The 18904-nt window shown below is 44.4% G+C and overlaps 1 protein-coding gene across 2 annotated transcripts in view; it reads left to right on the forward strand.

The window, feature by feature from the left end:
* Positions 1-18904, forward strand: part of LOC140741344 (NGFI-A-binding protein 1-like) — a 64550-nt gene that overhangs the window by 18741 nt on the left and 26905 nt on the right. For both annotated transcript variants that reach the window (XM_073071461.1, XM_073071462.1), the window contains exon 2: positions 6783-7607. In XM_073071461.1, the coding sequence (XP_072927562.1) occupies positions 6819-7607 (789 nt within the window). In that variant the 5' untranslated portion in view covers positions 6783-6818. The remainder of the gene's footprint in view (positions 1-6782; positions 7608-18904) is intronic.

An 18904-nucleotide genomic window follows, 5' to 3' on the forward strand; every position in this document is an offset into this window, starting at 1 on the left:
CGTCAGTCAACATCACTGCTAACTTCCAATGCTGTATGCTGTATGTATGATCACTAATTCATCACAGGTCTTCCCTGGGAACAAATTCCCAACTTACATATCAACGAGTTTGAGAGGCAGGCGGGATGGATTTGCCGGCTGCTGCAGGACTGCAGGCATCTTCTGTTGGCTGGGAACTTGCTTTATGGTCGCATTTCCGGCTTGCTAACTGTCCAGGTTATAGACTGTTCACAGGAGTGGAAGTACACTGCAACCATACTTGGAAGATAGCTTTATTGACTGTTGACTGCTTTCTGAGGTTACAATAGGGGTTATGCAAATCGTCCTTTCTCTATGTGTTTATGGGACACGGGAAATATTGTTTCTGGAATTTAGCTGATTAATTAAAGAATATCACACTCCTTTTAATTGACTGCACACATGTCTCCTGCAGTTCTGCTGCTCATTCTGCACAACATCCATTTAATGACAGCATGACGACTGGAGCTGTCTTGTGTGTGTGTAAGCAGGTTTGATTCCACAGGGGAAACGAGTGCTTAACTGATTATTGGTGTATTTGTGCATTTCACTTTTGAGCCCAGACTTTGAAGCTCAATTATTTCTGTACAGTAAGTTTCCGGTGTTGGTCAGCTCAGCAGTATTAAAGGAGGAACAGGATCCACAGCATTGGGCTATGAAACCAGCAGTAAACTTAAACTTCAGAAGTAGTTCAGAGGCTATGAAATGCTTTGGAACATGCTGAGGATGTGTGAATTTCTTTTTTTAACATGATCAAAGTGTAGGATATAATTAGCACTTGTTTCCTGCCTTTACTTGTACTTATTTGTGTCAAAGTTTTGGAGTTGGCAGAAGTGAAACTCAGTCTCGGTGGTAGAGTCTGAAATGACGCAGGAATGTTCTATAACAAACTGACAGTACAAGGACTTGAGGACCTGAGTTATAGGGAAAGATCAAATAGGTTAGGACTTTAGTCCTTGGACCGCAGGAGAATGAGGGGAGATCTTATGGACGTATACAAAATTATCAGGGATCTAGATAGTGTTTTTTCCCCTGAGGTTGGGTGAGACTAGAACTAGCGGTTATAGATTTAGGGTGAAAGACGAAATATTTAAGGGGAACATGAGGGGAAACTTCTTCACTCAGAAGGTGGTGCAAATGTGGAATGAGCTGCCAGTGGAAGTGGTAGATGAGGGTTTGATCGCAACATTTAAGAGAAGTTTAGATACATACATGGATGGGGGGGGGGGCAGTTTGGAGGCCTATGGTCTAAGTGCAGGTAGATAGATCTTGGCAGAAGACCAGGATGGCACTAGATGGGCTGAAGGCCCTGTTTCTGTGCTGTAATGCTCTATGACTGAAAGGACTGCATTGACCGTCAAGAATGTTTGGACATTCTGAGACCTGGAAAGCATTGCCATCTGTCTCTTTCTGCTCAATCTTTCCTCATTCTTTCCTTTTATCTCTGCAGTGTAATGTCCTATTGTTTCTTCATGGTTTCTGACCACAGCTCCAGTAGCACTTGAGAAACTCAGCACTAACTCAGACAAATGTTAATCAGTATTATCAAATGTTATCAGTTCAGAGATTGTGGATACGGGTTCGATTTCAACATTTAAGAGAGTACGTGGATGGGAGGGGTATGGAGGGCTATGGTCCCGGTGCAGGTTGATGGGCAGAAATACGGGTCAGGCCAAAGGGCCTGGTTTTGTTCTGTAGTATGCGATGACTCTAGTAGGGAGGTTATGCTTCAGTTATAGAGGGGTATGATGAGGCTACATATGGAGTACAGTGACCTCGATGTTTAAGGACAAATGTTATTAGTTTGGTAGCAGTTGAGGGAAGGTTGCTATGGTAGATAGGAATGAGGGGTTGATGATACATAAAGATCAGCCATTAATGATTAATTGATAAAGTATACTTAGTCTACTCCTGCTAGACTAAGACGTGGAATGTGCAAGTTGTCTAATGATACAAGGTTGGACAGGCTAGGCTTGTATCTGCTGGAGTTTTGGTGGACTTGATTGAAACATCCTGAGAGGTCTTGCAAGGTTGGATGTGGAGAGGGTGTTTGTTCTGGTGGGAGAACCTGGAGCTGGGAGGGAGTCAAGACCGATGAGGTAAGTATTTTCTCTCAGAGGATTATGAGCATCTGGAACTTTCGTTCTCTAACGATGTCAGAAGCAGAGTCTCTGGAAGCTTTGAAGGTAGAGTCAGGTGGGGACCTGATGTGCAAGAAGATGAAAGATGTCACAGCTAGATGGGAGCATAGACTTTAGGATGGCTCTGCCAGGATCTTAGATAGTGGAGCAGGCTTGAAGGCTGACACTGTGGCTTCTAATTTACAGTTTGTGTGTAAGTTTCATTCTTTATCATGTTCCATACCCAGGTTGTCATGGTGATGAGCAATGGACACAGGCCCACTCCCACGGAGTCTTTTTGGCAGAGATTATTAAAAAAAGAAAGCTTGCAATTATATAGTATCTTTCACAACTCTTTCTCAATGTCTCCTATTGCTCTACAGCCATTGAAGCTACTTTGGAAATTGAATTACTGTTGTAATGTAGGGAATGTGGAAACCAATTTACATAGAGCAAACCACCCAATTCTTCCCAGTTGTTTGATTTGAAGTGTAAGTATTTGGGAGGTTACAGGTCAAAGGGTGTTGCGAGAGTGGAACAAACTGCCAGCGGAAGCAGTAGATGCAGATTTATTTGCAATATTTAAAGGAAGTTTGCATAGGTACTATACAGGGACGGAAGGGGTTTAGAGTGATATGGTCTGGTTGCATGGTTGAAACCAGGTTGGCAGAGACAGATGGACCAAAGAGCGTATTTCCATGCTGTAATATTCTCCCTTAGATTCACAGAGAAAAAACATCCAACATTGAAGGAGGCCACTCATCTCATTGCATCTATTCTGGTCACAAAATAGCCACCAAGTCTCTTTGGGTAGTACAGTAGTGCAGCGGTTGGTGCAATGCTTTACGGTGCCAGCGATCACTGATTGGAGTTCGATTCCTGCCACTGTCTTTAAGGAGTTTGTCTGTTCTCCCTGTGACTGTGTGGGTTTCCTCTGGGTGCTCTAGTTTCCTCCCACGTTCCAAAAACGTATAGTTAGGGTTAAGGTTAGTAAGTTTTGGGCATGCTATGTTGGCACTGAAAGCGTGACGACATTTTCAGACTGCCCCCAGCACAATCCTTGGACCACATAGGTTGTTGACACAAACAACACATTTTACTGTATGTTTCGATGTACCAGTGATGAACAAAGCTCATCTCTATTTACTCCCACCTTCCAGCACTGTGTTCATAGCTTTTCAGTGCTGTTTCACTGTGATAAGGGTGTCCAGCTCATAACTAGCATTGTGGGATTTTATTCGTCCATATGCAAGCCCGATGTGGGCGTGTTTCAATAGTACATCTGAAAAAAGGTCCCTCAAACAGTATAGCACTCCTGCGGACTGTGTCAGAGCAACAACCTGGAGTCCTGTGCTCAAGTCTCTGGAAGGGACCTTGAACCCACAAACCTTCTCACGTTGAGACAAAGGACAGTGCTAACTGAGACACACTTGTCACCCAACCACCTTCAAAAGAGTTTAAATATGTGTCAAAAATCTATGTTGTGTTCATCATGGATAAAGTGTAGATGGTTAGAAATTTCTGAAAATTGCCTGGGTCTTTTCGTTCAAAAGTTGGGGATTTTTCACTTGACCCAAATCTGGACATTTTCATGGCTTTTGCTCCTGCTTTAGACTGCTCTGTAGATCGGGTCAGGTGCTTGAAGGGGAAGAGTTAACTTCTGTTGCAGAGTGGCACCGGCAGTAGAGATGTTACTTCACCGAGACAGGAGTTGTGGGTTCAGTCCTGACCCCAGGTGCTGTCTTGGTGCAGTTTGCACGTTCTCCCTGTGTGTTTTTTCCAGGTTTACCCGTTTCCTCTCATGTTCCAAAGATGTGCGGGTTGGTAGCTTAAATGGGCATTGTAAATTGTAATAGAATCTGTGGGGAGTGAATGAGAATTTAACCAGTATAAAAATGTGACAAACAGAGGTAGAGAGATACTTTATTGATCTTAAAGGAAATTACGGTGTCACAGTAGCATCACAAATGCACACATATAAAAATATCAGAAGAGAAGTAAGAAAGAATTTAAAAAAAGTTGCCTTAAAAATGAGATGTACAAGATTTACAAATCAAAGATTAAAAGATCACTTCCCTTGCTATAGGTGGACTCATTATAGAGCCTAATGCCCGAGGGTAAGAATGACCTCATATAATGCTCTTTGGAGCAGCACAGTTGTCTTAGACTATTACTGAAAGTGATCCTCTATTCAGACAAGGTGGCATGCAGAAGGTGAGAGATTGTCCAGAATTGCCAGGATTTTCCGTAGGGTCCTTTGTTTTACCACAGCCTCCAGTGTGTCCAGTTTGACTCCTATAACAGAGCCAGCCTTTCTAATCAGTTTATTGATCCTGTTGGCATCACCCGTGTTGATGTCATTGTCCCAGCACACCACCACATAAAAGACTGTACTGGCAACAACAGACTGGTAGAACATGTGAAGGAGAGGCCTGCACACTCCAAAGGATCTCAGTCTCCTCAGGAAGTAGAGGTGACTCTGGCCCTTCTTGTACACAGCCTCTGTGTTGGTGTTCCACTCAAGTCTGTCATCCAGGTGCACCCCCTGCTACTTGTACGTTCTCCCCACATTAGTGTAAATGGGTAGTTGATGGTCAGCATGGTTGTGTTGGGCCGAAAGGCCTGTTTCTGTGCTGATCCTTGTTCTGACTCTTTGACATCAAATGGTAATAAATCAACAAGACAAAATCAGAGGGGATGGATGGTGCCAGTAAAAATCAAGAGAGATTGAAGGAAAATATGTTGGAGAAATGATCAGGGTGTGTTGGATGTGATACCCCCCTGACTCTGTGCTGGGCCTTGTTTTGCAATGATCATTTCTGTTCTTGCACAGCCCATCAATGCTAAATCTAAGAACCAAAGTGTGTATTTTTGTTATGGAGCATCTTTCACATCCCTAGCAGCTGCAGTAAGTGTAAGCAGAGGTGGGACAAATGGCCAGCTGAACACTGGTACTGAAGCTCATTGGCCGGGATCAGTAAGAAAAACTCATCTTCTCTCCTTCAAAATGAACTGTGTGGTGTTCTATGTGTGCTGGGGAGGCCATTGGAAAGTTGACCAATTTAGCTATAAGGAGAGGTTGGACAAACTTCAGCTGTTTTCTCTGGAGTGTCAGAGGCTGAGGGGAGACTGGACAGTTGTGCAGTGTATAAAATGATGAGAGGCATCGTAGATAGAGTTTTCTTTCCCAGGGTGGAAATGTCACCCTCCCCTCCCCCGCCTTCTTCTGGCACCTTCCCCCTTCCGTTCCCGTCCTGATGAAGGGTCTCGGCCCGAAACGTCGACTGTTCATTAATATCAATAGATGCTGGCTGACCTGCTGAGCTCCTCCAGCATTTGGAACTGTCAGGTACCACAGGGAATATGTTTAAAGTGGGAGAGGGAAATATTAAAAGAGATTAACATGGCAATATATATTTTAGGTGTCCAGAACATGGTGCAAGGGGAGTTGGTGGAAGCAGATACAATAGCAACACTTAAGTGGCATTTTGAAAGGCTTGGTTGGAGGGATACAGACCATGTGCAAGCAGATGAGCGATTTAACTTGCTATCATGGTATTATGGGCCGAAGGACCTGTGTCTGTGCTGTGCTCGTCCATGTTCTGGTATTGTAGCTCTGAAGGGAGAAAACTGACCCGTGGGCTCAAGTCTTGGAAATGGGGATTAAATGCAGGATCTTCTGAGTCGGCCTGGTTGATCTAGAGCTGTGTCCCCGTGTGATGAGAGTTAAATTACCTAATCTCACTCTGTTAGGTGCCAGCTTTCAAAGTCATTTTTTTTCAATATGTTGACTCAGTTCCTTACGTGTGAGTCCAAAGATTACTCTGAAGCTGAATTGGCAGAGTGAGCGAGGTCTTTATCATTTGCCTGCATTGACTTTGAGCCGACTCTGGAAGTGGGCGATAGGTGTTCTTCAATCCCAGCTAAGCATCGGCCCATTTAGTCCGTGCTGAGCTGTTATTTTGCCTGGTCCCTTCGACCCCCCCCCCCCCCTTACCCCTTCCATGTACTTACTCAAGCTTCTCTTAAATGTTGCAATCAAACCTACATCTGCTGGCAGCTCGTTCCGTGCTTTCGCTGTCCTCTGAGTGAAGTTGTTCATCCTCAGATTCCCCTTAAATATTTCACCTTCCACCCTTAACCCATGACCTTGAGTTCTAGTCTCACCCAACTTCAGTGGAAAAAACCGGCTTGCATTTACCCTATCTATACCCCTCATAATTTTGTATACCCCTATTAAATCTCCCCTCATTCTCTTCTGCTCCAGTGAGTAAAGTCCTAACCTATTTAATCTTTCCCTATAACTTTCCTCAGATCCTAACAATATCCTTGTAAATTTTCTCTGTACTCTTTCAATCTTATTGAAATCTTCCCTATAGATAAGTGATGTCTTTCGAGTTCCTCCATTGGTTCATTCTTTTGGTTTGGAATTCCTTCCTTGAACCTCTCCACCTCTCCGCCCTCCTTCAGGGATGCCTTCAAACCCATCCACTGTCCTAACATCTCCTTGAGCATCAGTTTTCTTGGGTTGACCTCCTTCAAAGCATCTAGGAATGCTCCTGGGGTTGTTGTTACTGGTTATTTTGTGCTGGTTATGATGGAGGGGTTGGTGTGAACTGAAGGCTCTGTCACTTCTTTCCACAGGGACTGCTCACTGGCTGCGATCTCAATACAGGGACCATGACCACTTCTCAGCCATCCACACTGGGGGAGCTGCAACTCTACCGGGTCCTGCAGCGGGCGAATCTTCTCCTGTACTATGATGCCTTCATTCAGCAGGGAGGGGATGACGTTCAGCAGCTCTGTGACGCGGCAGAGGAGGAATTTCTGGAGATCATGGCCTTGGTGGGCATGTCCAGCAAGCCACTGCACGTCCGACGCCTACAGAAGGCCTTGCAGGAGTGGATCACAAACCCCTCGGCCTTCAACCAGCCCCTCACCAAGCTGCCGGCGAGCAGCATTCCCATTGCCAAGATGTCAGACCTGAACTCGGCCAGCTCCAACTCTGCTGCTACCCAACAGGAGCATCCATCGAGGCTGACACAGAACCTGGCCGGCCCGCCGGAGATCGGCAACAACCATGCATCGCCGCGGCGGACCGAGACCTCATCACAGACAGAGCCAGTAGCCTCGGTTCAGCATCTGCCCACCATCTCCAACGTCATCACGGTGGCCAAAGAGGAGCCCCATTCTCCACCCAAGGATGGCCCATCTCTGCCCCTCACCCAGGATGTCATCCAGATCATCGCTGCCTGTGCCGAGCGTCTCATCCAGACCGTGCCCAGAATGGAGCCCAAGGAGCTGGAGTGCATCTTCATCAGCAACAAGAAAATGGCCAAGACCCTTGGCCACATTTTCGAGATGAGCGACCAGGAGCCACAGAAGGAAGAGGAGATCCGCAAGTTCAGCGCCATCTACGGGAGGTTCGACTCCAAACGGAAAGATGGGAAGAATCTCACGTTGCATGAGGTATAGTCATCCTAGAGTCATCGAGCACTACAGCTCAGAAACAGACCCTTCAGCCCATCCAGTCTATGTCATTTATCCGCACCGGGACCATTGTCCTCTATACCCCTCCCATCCATGTACCTATCCAAACTTCTCTTAAATGTTGCCATTGAACCCACATCCACAGCCTTTTCTGGCAGCTTGTTCTGCACTCGCACCAGCCTCTGAGTGAAGAAGTTCCCCCCGTTTCCCCTTAAATGTTTCATCTTTCACACTAAACCCATGACTTCTAGTCCTAGTCTCACCCAACCTCAGTGGAAAAAGCCTGCTTGCATTTACCTTATCTATACCACTGATAATTTTGTATATCTCTATCAAATCTCCCCTCATTCTTCTAAGCTCCAGGGCATAAAGTCTTAACCTATTTAACCTTTCTCTGAAACTCAGGTCCTCATGTCCCAGCAGCATCATTGTAAATTTTTTCTGTACTCTTTCAATCTTACTGATATCTTTCCTGTAGGAAGGTGACCAGAACTGCACAGAATACTTCAAATTCAGCCTCACCAATGTCTCATACAATTTCAACATAACATCCCAACTCCAGTACTCAGTACTTGGATTTATGAAGCTGACTTCAGCCTTAAATACACCCAATGACTTGGCCTCCACAACCCTCTGTGGCAATGAATTCCACAGATTCACTACCCTCTGGCTGAAGAAATTCCTCCTCATCTCCATTTTAAAAGGATGTCCTTTTATTCTGAGACTGTGCCCTGGGATCCACACCTCTCCTGTTGGTGGAAACGTCCTCTTCATATCCACTTTCAGTATCCAGAAGGTTTCATTGAGATCCTTCCTCATCCTTCTGAGTTCCATCGAATGCAGGCACAGAGCCACCAAACACCCCTTGTATGTTAATCGTTTCATCCCTGTGGTGATCCTTGTGCATCACCTCTGGACCCTCTCCAGGGCCAGAAAATCCTTCTTTAGATAGGTAGCCCAGAATTGCCAACAATATTCCAATCAACTGCTGAAATTCAGTACCCATTTAGCAATATTGACGAAAGACAAGCTTCTCTTCCAATTGCAACATATTGTCATCCTAATTTTAAAATCCCACTATGGCTCAACCACCCCTGCCCCCCATCTCATCCCTGTAACTTCCTGCAGTCAGATGAGATTTCTACTTGTCCAATTTTTACCTCCTGCATGGCCCTTTGCTTTTTATTACTGCTATATAATCATAGCAAATTCTATTACACGCTAGAAGCAATTTACACTGGGCAATTAAACTACCAACCCACACATCTTTGTATCTGTGCCAAAGGTCAGAAGCTTGCTATTCCCTCCCTTAAACCTCCCCTCCAGCATGTCATTTTGGAAGCTGGCCTCTTAGTGTACCAAGATATTGAGTGTCGTACGTTCTCCATTATCATATTCTGTCTGGTAAATGGTACGCTGTTTTGGGTCACTTTGCAATGCTTGGGGAATATATGAAGTGACTGCTGTGAACTGGGGAGACAGAACATGCCAGAAATACTCAGCAGGTCAGGCAGCATCTGTGGAGAGATACAGAGAGTTAATGTTTCAACGTGATGATCTTTCCATTGGAGCTGAAAGGTAATTGAACTGAAACATTTCTGCCTACCGATTTCGCACCTTTTCTATTAATATTTAGGATTCACAGGATCTGCAGTTTTTGCATTTGGACAATTATTTGTGTTAGGTTATTACATTCTACACCTACTGTAGGATTTTAAAGTGCATTATACACTCAATAGTATAAGTCAAAGCTGGTAGATGTGGAGGTTCTTCATATCCCTGGATTAAGATACTTCGGGAGCACTATACAGAGTTATGGTCCCCATGTACATAGAATGTAGAATAGTACAGCACAGTTCAGGATGCTGTGCTGACTCCTTAACCTACTCCAAGATCAATCTAACCGTTCCCTCCCTCATAGCCCTCCATTTTTCTTTCATCCAGCTACCTAAGAGTCTATTAAATATCCCTAATATATCTGCCTCTCCTACCACTCCTGGCATCACATTCCACACACCCACCACTCTGTGCAAAAAAACCTACCTCTGACATCTACCCTATATTTTCCTCCAATCATCTAAACAAGTTATGCCCCCATGTATTGGCCATTTCCACCTGGGAAAAATTCCAGCTGTCCCGTCTATCTATGCCTCTTATCATCTTCAACACCTCTGTTAAGTCATCTCTCATCCTCTTTCGCTCCAAAGAGAAAAGCCATAGCTCAATCAACCTATCCTCATAAAACATGCTCTCTAACCCATACAGCATCCTGGTAAATCTCCTCTGCACCCTTTCTAAAGCTTCCACATCCTTCCTGTAATGAGGCGACCAGAACTGAACACAAGAGTTTTATAGAGCTGCAGCATTACCTCGCTGCTCTTGAACTCAGTCCCCTGACTACCAAAGGCCAACACACCATATGGCATCTTAACAACTCCATCAACTTGCACTGCTGCAACTTTGAGGGATCGATGGACGTGGACTCCTAGATCGCTCTGTTCCTCCACATTGCTAAAAACCCTGCCATTGACCTTGTATTTTCCTTGAATTTCAACCTTCCAATGTGAATCACTTCACACTTCTCTGGATTGAACTCAATCTGCCACTTCTCAGCTCAGCTCTGCACCCTATCAATACCTTGTTGTAAACAACACCACCAAACTTGGATAACACGTCATATCCCTGATAGCTAGGGGAGTGGAAGATGGGTGAGGGGGAAATGGAGGTGAGAGTGCTCTCCTGTTCCTAACAACTCACAAGCAGTTGTGGGAAAAAAAAGCCCTTCCCTGCTGAATCTTCAATTCCTCTCTTCTGTTTAGCTGCTAGGATTTTGGAGTCTTTGGGAAGCTAAATATCACATCAGCATCCTGAAGTGATGCATTCACTCCCTGAGGTACATAAAGTGTATTGAGGAGGAGATCTTCCCTCCCACAGCATATCATGCTTTCTTTGGACTGTGACCCTCCTGTTCTTTCCAGTGCACACAGATCTTTCATCTGCATCACCATTTCCAGCAAGAAAGAATGTTCTAGACCTATCACAGCCTTGGGAAGTCCCAACGCACGGTGGAGCACAAACACCCATTGAAGTTCAGATACTGTTCTGTTGCAGGGAATGCACCATACAGTTTGCACTCTGCAAGCTCCCACACACACAAGTGAGATAAATGACTGGATTATCACCGGGCCTTCCCACATGCTGTGAGGAGACTTGCTTTTCCACTGGCAAGTTTGAGTTTGCTGCTTCACGAAGCTCGCTGAAATGGCTCACGGCACCGTTGTAGTGCTGGTGTAAATGGTCTGCTGTTTGGGTCTGAGTGTGTATGAGGACATGAGTGTGTGTTTGAGTGTATGGTGAGTGCCACTGACTGCACATGTGACTGCACTTGCACACACAGTCGGCAGTCTCAGGGTTCACACTGCAGCAGTTTAAGGGAATTCTTGAGGGGAGAACAGAAATTTATTTCACTTCAAAAGAAATAATTTTTCAGTGATTATAATTTCTGTGTCACCATTTCCTTCCCTGTCTCCAGTGGGGTCAAGCTGCATACGAAGGTAGGCAGCACGGTTAGTCAGCCCTGGTGAACTGGGTTGGTGCTGACCTCTGATATTGCCTGTGTGGATTTGCATGCCCTCCCTATGAATGGATGGGTTTCCTCCGAGTGCTCTGCTTTCCTCCCATGTGTCAAAGGCATGTAAGTACAGTAGATTAATTGGCCGCTATAAGTTGTCCCTAGTGTGGAGGTGAGTGGTAGTAATCTGGGGAATTTGAGTTAAAAGGATCCAGAGCTCTCAGGGCAATTTCCTTTCCATGGTTCATGCTGCTGTCTTCTGGGCTAAGTATCTGGTAATTCTCCAAGGCTCAGGCCCATGATGAAGTGACACATTCCCCTTTCTGTCCTTTATCTCCAGCTTCTCTTTTCCCTACAACCCTGAAAAAAAAGCCACCTTTCTTGAAACTTATGTTTTCCTTACTTCACCTAAGTGATCATTATGAATTGAGAGGGAGAATATTTGCAGATTTTTCAGCCATGAAGGCAGATCTCTCTATCACTGGTCAGTAGGGATCACTGGGAAGAAGTTGGGATATTGGTTGAGTTTCTGACCCCAAACTCAAAGGCAGCAGAAAGCAGCCATTTTGATTCACACAGCTGACTGCTGTGATGCATTCACACCCTGATTCTACAGACTCACACTCAAGGACTCTTTATAACTCATGTTCTTGGTGTAGTTTTCAGTTGCACAGTTTGTCTTCTTGCGTACATTGGTGTTTGTCAGTCTATGTATGGTTTTTCGTAAAATTCTATTGTATTTCTTTTTTTGGCTGTAAATGCTTGCAAGAAAATAAACTTAATTTGAACGTTGAGTCCTATCCAGGCTCTAGGGTGGAGGAGCTGATTCTCACTGCTAACGTCAGGGTATGTTCCCTCCGGTCTGTGGGATCAGACTTCTAAAAGACATCCATTTTCTATTGTCCACTGTCACCTTTCCCTGATCAATTAGATTTTGAATCTTGATGATCATTTTTCAATCATTTTGTTTTGGGTGACACAGAATAGAGCTGTACATCATAGAAACAGGTCTTTCAGTCCATGTCGTCTATGCTGACCCTTGTACCTATCTATGCTATAGGGAACAGAAACAAGCTGTTTGATCCAATCAAAACATGCCAACATTGGTACTCCGCACATCAGTCCTCGTCCAGATACATCAGAGTAACCATCCACCCCCTTCTCCCTCAACTAGTTGTCCTTGGTGTCTTTATAAATATAAACACATCACCTCATCTTCCCTACATCGGACTCTGACATGTCTGTCCACAGCCTCCTCTACTGTCAATTTGAGGCTAGACACAGATTAGAGGAACAACGCATCATATTTGGTCTTGGTATTCTCCAACCTGACAGCACCAACATTGATTTCTCTAATTTCTGGGCAACCAGCCCCCTCTGTTCACCCTCCCCCTTTATTTCTCTTTATCCTTCTAGCCCCATTTCCTCTTCTCGTTTTGGCTCCCCACCTCCTCCTTCCCTTTTTTCCATGATCCAATATCCTCTCCTATCAGATTCCATCTTTTTCAGCTCTTTGTCTCTGCCACCTCACATTATTCCCAGCACCCCCCCAACCTATCACCCACTACCTCATCTTCCCTCTCCCCCAACGCTTATTCTAGCTTCTGCATTCTTCCTTTCTAATCCTGATGAAGGGTCTTGGCTGAAAATGTCAACTGTTCATTTCCCTCTATAGATGCCACCTGACCTGCTAAGTCCCTTTCTGCTATACGAGTAAAGTAGTTTATTGTGAATGTTGTGTTGGATTTCTTGGTGACCGTCTTTTCATGGTGTCCTCTAGTTACGGTCTTTTCCCACAAGTGGAAACATTTGCTCTGTATTAATATCTTGCCTAATTTTAAAGGCCAGTCTTACATTATCTTTGACCTTGACTTTACAGTAGCTTGGTGGTTCCAGAACTCTAGGGGCAAGCTACCTTTACCAAAGGTCTTGATGAGCTAGTGTTAAGGAGTTACTTTAGTTTGCCTACCTTCTCTTGGTGGTGGTCTGATAGATTTCCCAATCCCCAAGCTGAGTTGGAGGGAAATTTGGAGCCACCAGGGTTCATCAGCATTACAAGGTGACCATAAGACCAAAAGACATAGGAGCATAATTAGGCCATTTGGCCCATCAAGTCTGCTGCAACATTCGATCATGTCTGATATATTATCCCTCTGAACCCCATTCTCATGCCTTGTCCCCATAATCCTTGATGCCTTGACTAATCAAGAACCTATCAACCTCCTTTTTAAAGACACCCAACCACTTGGCCTTTACTGCTGTCTTGGGGAACGAATTCCACAGATTTAGCATCTTCTGGCTAAAGAAGTTCCTCCTCATCTCTATTCTAAAGGGATGTTCTTCTACCCTGAGGCTGTGCCCTCTGGTTCTAGACTCTCCCTCTACTGGAAACATCCTCTTCACATCCACTATATCTCAGCCTTTCAATATTTGATAGGTTTCTTTTAAATTCCAGTAAATACAGGCCAAGAGCTATCATATGTTCTTCATACATTAACCCTCTCATTCCTAAGATCATTTTTGTAAACTTCCTCTGGTCTGAAAAAGGATGTAGTGTTTTCCTGGCATGTCTGACGAATAAACTCTTCTCAGGCTTCCAGCTGGGCACAGGTATTGATTTTAATCGATGTTTCGATGACAAACTCTGCCACCTTCATCAGGGATGATGCCTGGGTTCGTCTAGTCCAGTGCTGTTTATACCCCTGTCATCCATCCTTCCTGACTGCTTAGTCCTCATCCAGTAAGGCTTCCGCTGTCCCACTTTGTTTACAATCTACCTTCCGTATATTTCCATGGTTTCTGGAAGGATCGCCAGGATCCTGAAGAAATAGTGGATTAAAACTATCCACAACCCCATAAGGAAGTTCAAATCACAGGTTACGTGGGTCAATAATGGCCTGGGACTCAGGACAGCTGGCGTTTACAGGATTCCCTGGGAATGTGGAGCAGTACATAGCAGCCAGGCGGGATGTACATTGGAAACCGGCATCAAGGAGCATTGGAGATGTACCCGTTTGGGTTACCTGGAGAAATCAGTGGTAGTAGAACATTCCAATCGCAATGGCCATGGGATTGACTTTGGTGGCACAAAACTACTGTGCCACACCAATGGCTTTTGGGACTGCCTGGTGAAGAAAGCCATTGAAATAAATCTAGAGGGAACGAATTTTAACAAAGGCAAAGATCTCATTCTAAGTAAGAACTGGAATTTGATTGTAAACAAGGTGGGACAGCAGAAACCTGATTGGATGAAGACTAACCAATCGGGGACGGACGCAGGGTTTTAAATACCACCAGACAAGACATGTCTGTTAAAATCAATACCTGCACCTGGCTGGAAGCCTGAGAAGAGCTATTCCCCTCATCTCTCTCCATTCTGTTCAATGACAGAACCATAAGATAATGCATGAACTTCACACTGAATTGGAATATTGTGCTCCATCGCTCTCCAACTTGATCGCCATGACAGGTTGGGGGCTTGGGGGTGGGAGAGAATCTCCGTGACGCACTGTGATGCTTTCTCATCTCTGAATCTAAAGGTCATGGGTTCATGTCCCACTCCAGAGAATTAATAGACATGCTGACTGTAGTCCCTCAGGAGTGCTGCAGTGTGGAGATATCACCTTCCAGATGCTGCATGAAACTGGGACACCGTCTCTTCTGTCTGGGTATTACGTGGCCACATTTCAAAGTGCTGGTGAGCTCTCCCAGGTTTCCTAGCTGAGGGACTGAGTTCTGAGATACCAACCATCCCTATAGGATTTTCTTTTTATCAAGCAGCTGTTAGCCTTGTAAAGATTCAAGATTTAAAATTGTTTAATGTCATTTCCAGTACACAAGTGTAAAGAAGAACAAAATAATTGTTACTCCAGATCTGATGCAGCAAAAAAAACCACAATAAGATAAAGAACACAACAATAATAAAAAACACAATAAATATAGCTTGATCGTATGTAAATAAAGTGACACTAGACACAGGAGTATCAGTACATAAGATGACTGACAGGAAATTATAAAGGAGTGATGGTGGTGGGTGTGGCAGGGTGGGTTAGTGGGTTGAGGTATTGAAAGATGTTCTGATATCAGCCTCCAAGAGCCCTCTTGCAGTAGGTGCAGGTGTAGTTTTGTTCTCCCATTCAAAGTGTGCATAAGAGGTGTTGAGCTCATCTGGGAGTGAAACATCACTGTCATTCATAATGTTAGGTTTTGCTTTGTGGGAAGTAATGGCCTGCAAACCCTGACAGAGCTGACATGCATCTGATTCTGTCTCTAAATTCAATCAGAATTGTTTATTCACTCTTAAAATAGCCTTCCATAAATTGTACCTGGACTTCTTGTATAGCTTCGGATCACCAGTCTTGAATGCCACAGATCTAGCCCTCAGCAGACTATGAATGGCCTGGTTCATCCATGCATCCATGACTGTTGGTTTGGGTATGTCCAGTATGTTCTGGAAGGCACACACTTACCCACGCAGGACTTGATGAAACTGGTGACAACGGTGATGTATTCATTCAGATCAAAGATGAGTCCCTGAATATTGTCCAGTGCACTGACTCAAAGCATTCCTGTAAGTTCAAAGTACATTTATTATCAGAGTACTTATATGTTACCATATACAACCCTGAGATTCATTTTCTTGCAGGCATACTCAGTAAATCCAATAACCATAATAGAATCAATGAAAGACTGCACCCAATGGTGATGTAACAAGTGAAGTTGAATGAAGCTATCCCCACCTCCTCTGCCTCCCTTGACCATACTTCTCGGCCCTCACCACTGGTACTGGATTCTTTATTCTTTGCCTTTCTGCTGGAAGTAGAAATATAGTCAAGTGATGGGATTTTTCCAAGTGTGGGTATGAGATGGCATGGTAAACCTTCTTGGTGGTGGTTTAGCAGTGGTCAGATGTGTTGGCTCTTCTGGTTCCACAACTGATATGCTGCTGGTAGTTGTTCAGAGAATTCTTCATGCGGTCTGCTTGAAATCCCCCACAATGATAGGGAAGGCATCCGGGTACACTGTCTCGTGAGAGTTGTGTGAGATGCGCACTCCCAGGAGTTTGAAACTACTCGCAGTTTCCACCGCTGTGCCACCAATGTAAAGAGGGGCATGAGTGCTGTGAGTTCTCCTGAAGTTGATACCCATCTCCTTCATCTTGATGACATTGAGGAAGAGGTTATTTCTGTGGCACCTCCTCTCTGCAGGCCGTCTCATCATTGTTGGTGATGAGCCCCACCACTTCATGTCATTGGCGAGCTTGACAATGTGATTACCCGGGTGTTTGGCTCTACAGTCGTGCGTGAGTAGAGTGCACAGCAATGGGCTCAGCACACAGCCCTGGGGTGGGGGCACCCATGCTGAGCATTATGGGGAGGGAGGAGCGGTTGTGCATCCTGACGAGGTTCTCCAGAAATTAACGAAATCAAAATTTGCTCTGGTGCCATCATTAGCTGTTAAGCATGGCATTCAATATAAAGTGCGACCAGTCACAGACAAGACTCCCATTTGCTCCACCTGTTAACCCATTATAACAAACATTAATGTTCCCTTTGTTCTCCCCCTTCCCCACAATGAGTGGTTCCTGTTGCACTTAAGCATTCAAAGGCTTGGCTGTTATTAGTGTCGCAGGATGGGAGTGTTATAAAACAAGGTTGAGTGAATTTACCAGTTCAGCAATGATTCCAGTTTGGCACCAAGCTTTTTCGGCTTCGGAAATTATTTACCACTCTTCTTTCTTCTGGGTGTCTCCAAACCATTTTCAGGTGGTGTGCATTTGTTTTGAATATACTTAATATTGTAATGCTGACTAGCTGATGTTGACCAGATCATCTGATGTCAGTGGCATTGATAATTATTGACTGGAATACTGGTAAGAATACTGCTCTTCCTGTAGCTGGCACCTGAGGACTTTTTTAATATCCTCTTTAGAGAGCCATTAAGTTTCTGGATGATCCATTAACACTATTCCTCTTAAGCTTTATTTATTATATATTATATTTTGCATTGTAATATATAGTCATTTTTTATATCTTGCATGGTACATGCAAAAACAATAATAAACCTGATTCTGATTCTGAGTAACCTACAGGGCATCCCTCCCTCTGTTCATACTTGACGTCAGCCTGAGTCTCTCGTGCTCAGATTATGAGAGCTGGACTTGAAACCACCTCCTTCTGACCCAGAGTGTGGACACCTCCAACTGAGCTATAGATGAAAGGATGCCGTCAACAGTCGGTGCTTCCAAGGGTTCATTTTAATTTGGATTCACATGGCCTTCAGCTGACAGGCTAGTCAGACCCCAAAGAAGTGACGTTTGGCAGCCGTCCACTTCTGTGAGCCTGATTTGACACAGTGACCTTCACCAGGTGCTGCTTTCATGGAACGTTACCAGGAGCAGTGTATGAGGTTGGGAAGGAAATGCTCTGTGTTGAGAGCAAGCCTTCGCGTGGAAGTAAATCTCTACATCATTCATGGAGGCTTTACAGTACAGTGAGTATTAAACCTTAAAAGAGAGATCACCTGCCGACCAAATCAACGTTTGAAAAAACTGTAGACTGTCAATAATCTTTTAATACCTCTTGTGCCATTGACAATAGGTACACTTGAAAAGACACAGCTTATATCTGTACTACTGTTTTAAACCTGCTCTATTTAAATGACTCATTGAGCAGTTCAACACAAAAGCAGACCTTTTGGCCCATCTAGTCTGTGCAAACCTGGTCTTCCTGCATTAATCTGCACCCAGACCGTTGCCCTCCATACCCCCTCACCCATGTACCTATCCAAACTTCTCTTAAATGTTAACATTTAAACTTGCGCCTGCCACTTGCATTGTCAGCTCATTCCACACTTGCACCAGCCTCCGTGCGAAGAAGCTCTCCCCTCAGATTCCTGTTAAATATTTCATCTTTCACCCTAAACCTGTGACCTTCAGTATGTAGATAAGAGAAGCCAGCTAAATAAATGAGAGATAGGAATAGAAGGAAACTCCAACAGGGTGAGTGGTGAGTGATAATTTCAGACATTGACCCTTGGAAAGAAAAGTTTTCATTTACAGTAGGTTACAATCTTTGGAAAGAACTTCACACAGTTGGCTTTATTAAATCTCATTTTGTCAGTAGTGCAGCCACTGTCCTTTGCTGGATGGTTTTTTATTGCTTTCTGTATTGTCAGATGCTGAAGATCTCAGTGTGATTATTTTTAATCATTTACATTTGTGAACAATGTTATGGCCTCTCATTGATTGCACTAGAACAAACAAAGCTAAAGGGTGGAAAACAGTCACAGACCCAGGGTTGGAAAAACACTGGCCAGGTCTCATGAGAGTATGTGACCTGCAACTAACTGTGCAGATGTCTGCTGAGAGCATAAGAGCATTTCCTGGCAGTGGAGTTGTTTCATTTTACCTGGAATTGTAGTATCTGTTTCCTTCTGACTGTGTGCTGCCTCAGTTTCAAAGCCTCTGTAGAATCATAAGAGTGTTACAGCACAGAAACAAGCCCTTCTGCCCATCTATTCCATGCTGACCTTATCTTCTGCCTAGTCGCATTTACTTGCACCCAAACCATAGCCCTGCATATCACTCCCTATTCAAACTTCTCTTAAATGTTACAATTGAATCTGCATCTACCACTTTCACTGACAGCTCATTCCAAACTCGTGTCACTCTTTGAGTAAAGAAGTTCCCCCTTAAGTATTTCAC

This window comes from Hemitrygon akajei, chromosome 18, assembly GCF_048418815.1.
Source record: "Hemitrygon akajei chromosome 18, sHemAka1.3, whole genome shotgun sequence".
NCBI classification, from domain to species: Eukaryota; Metazoa; Chordata; class Chondrichthyes; order Myliobatiformes; family Dasyatidae; genus Hemitrygon; species Hemitrygon akajei.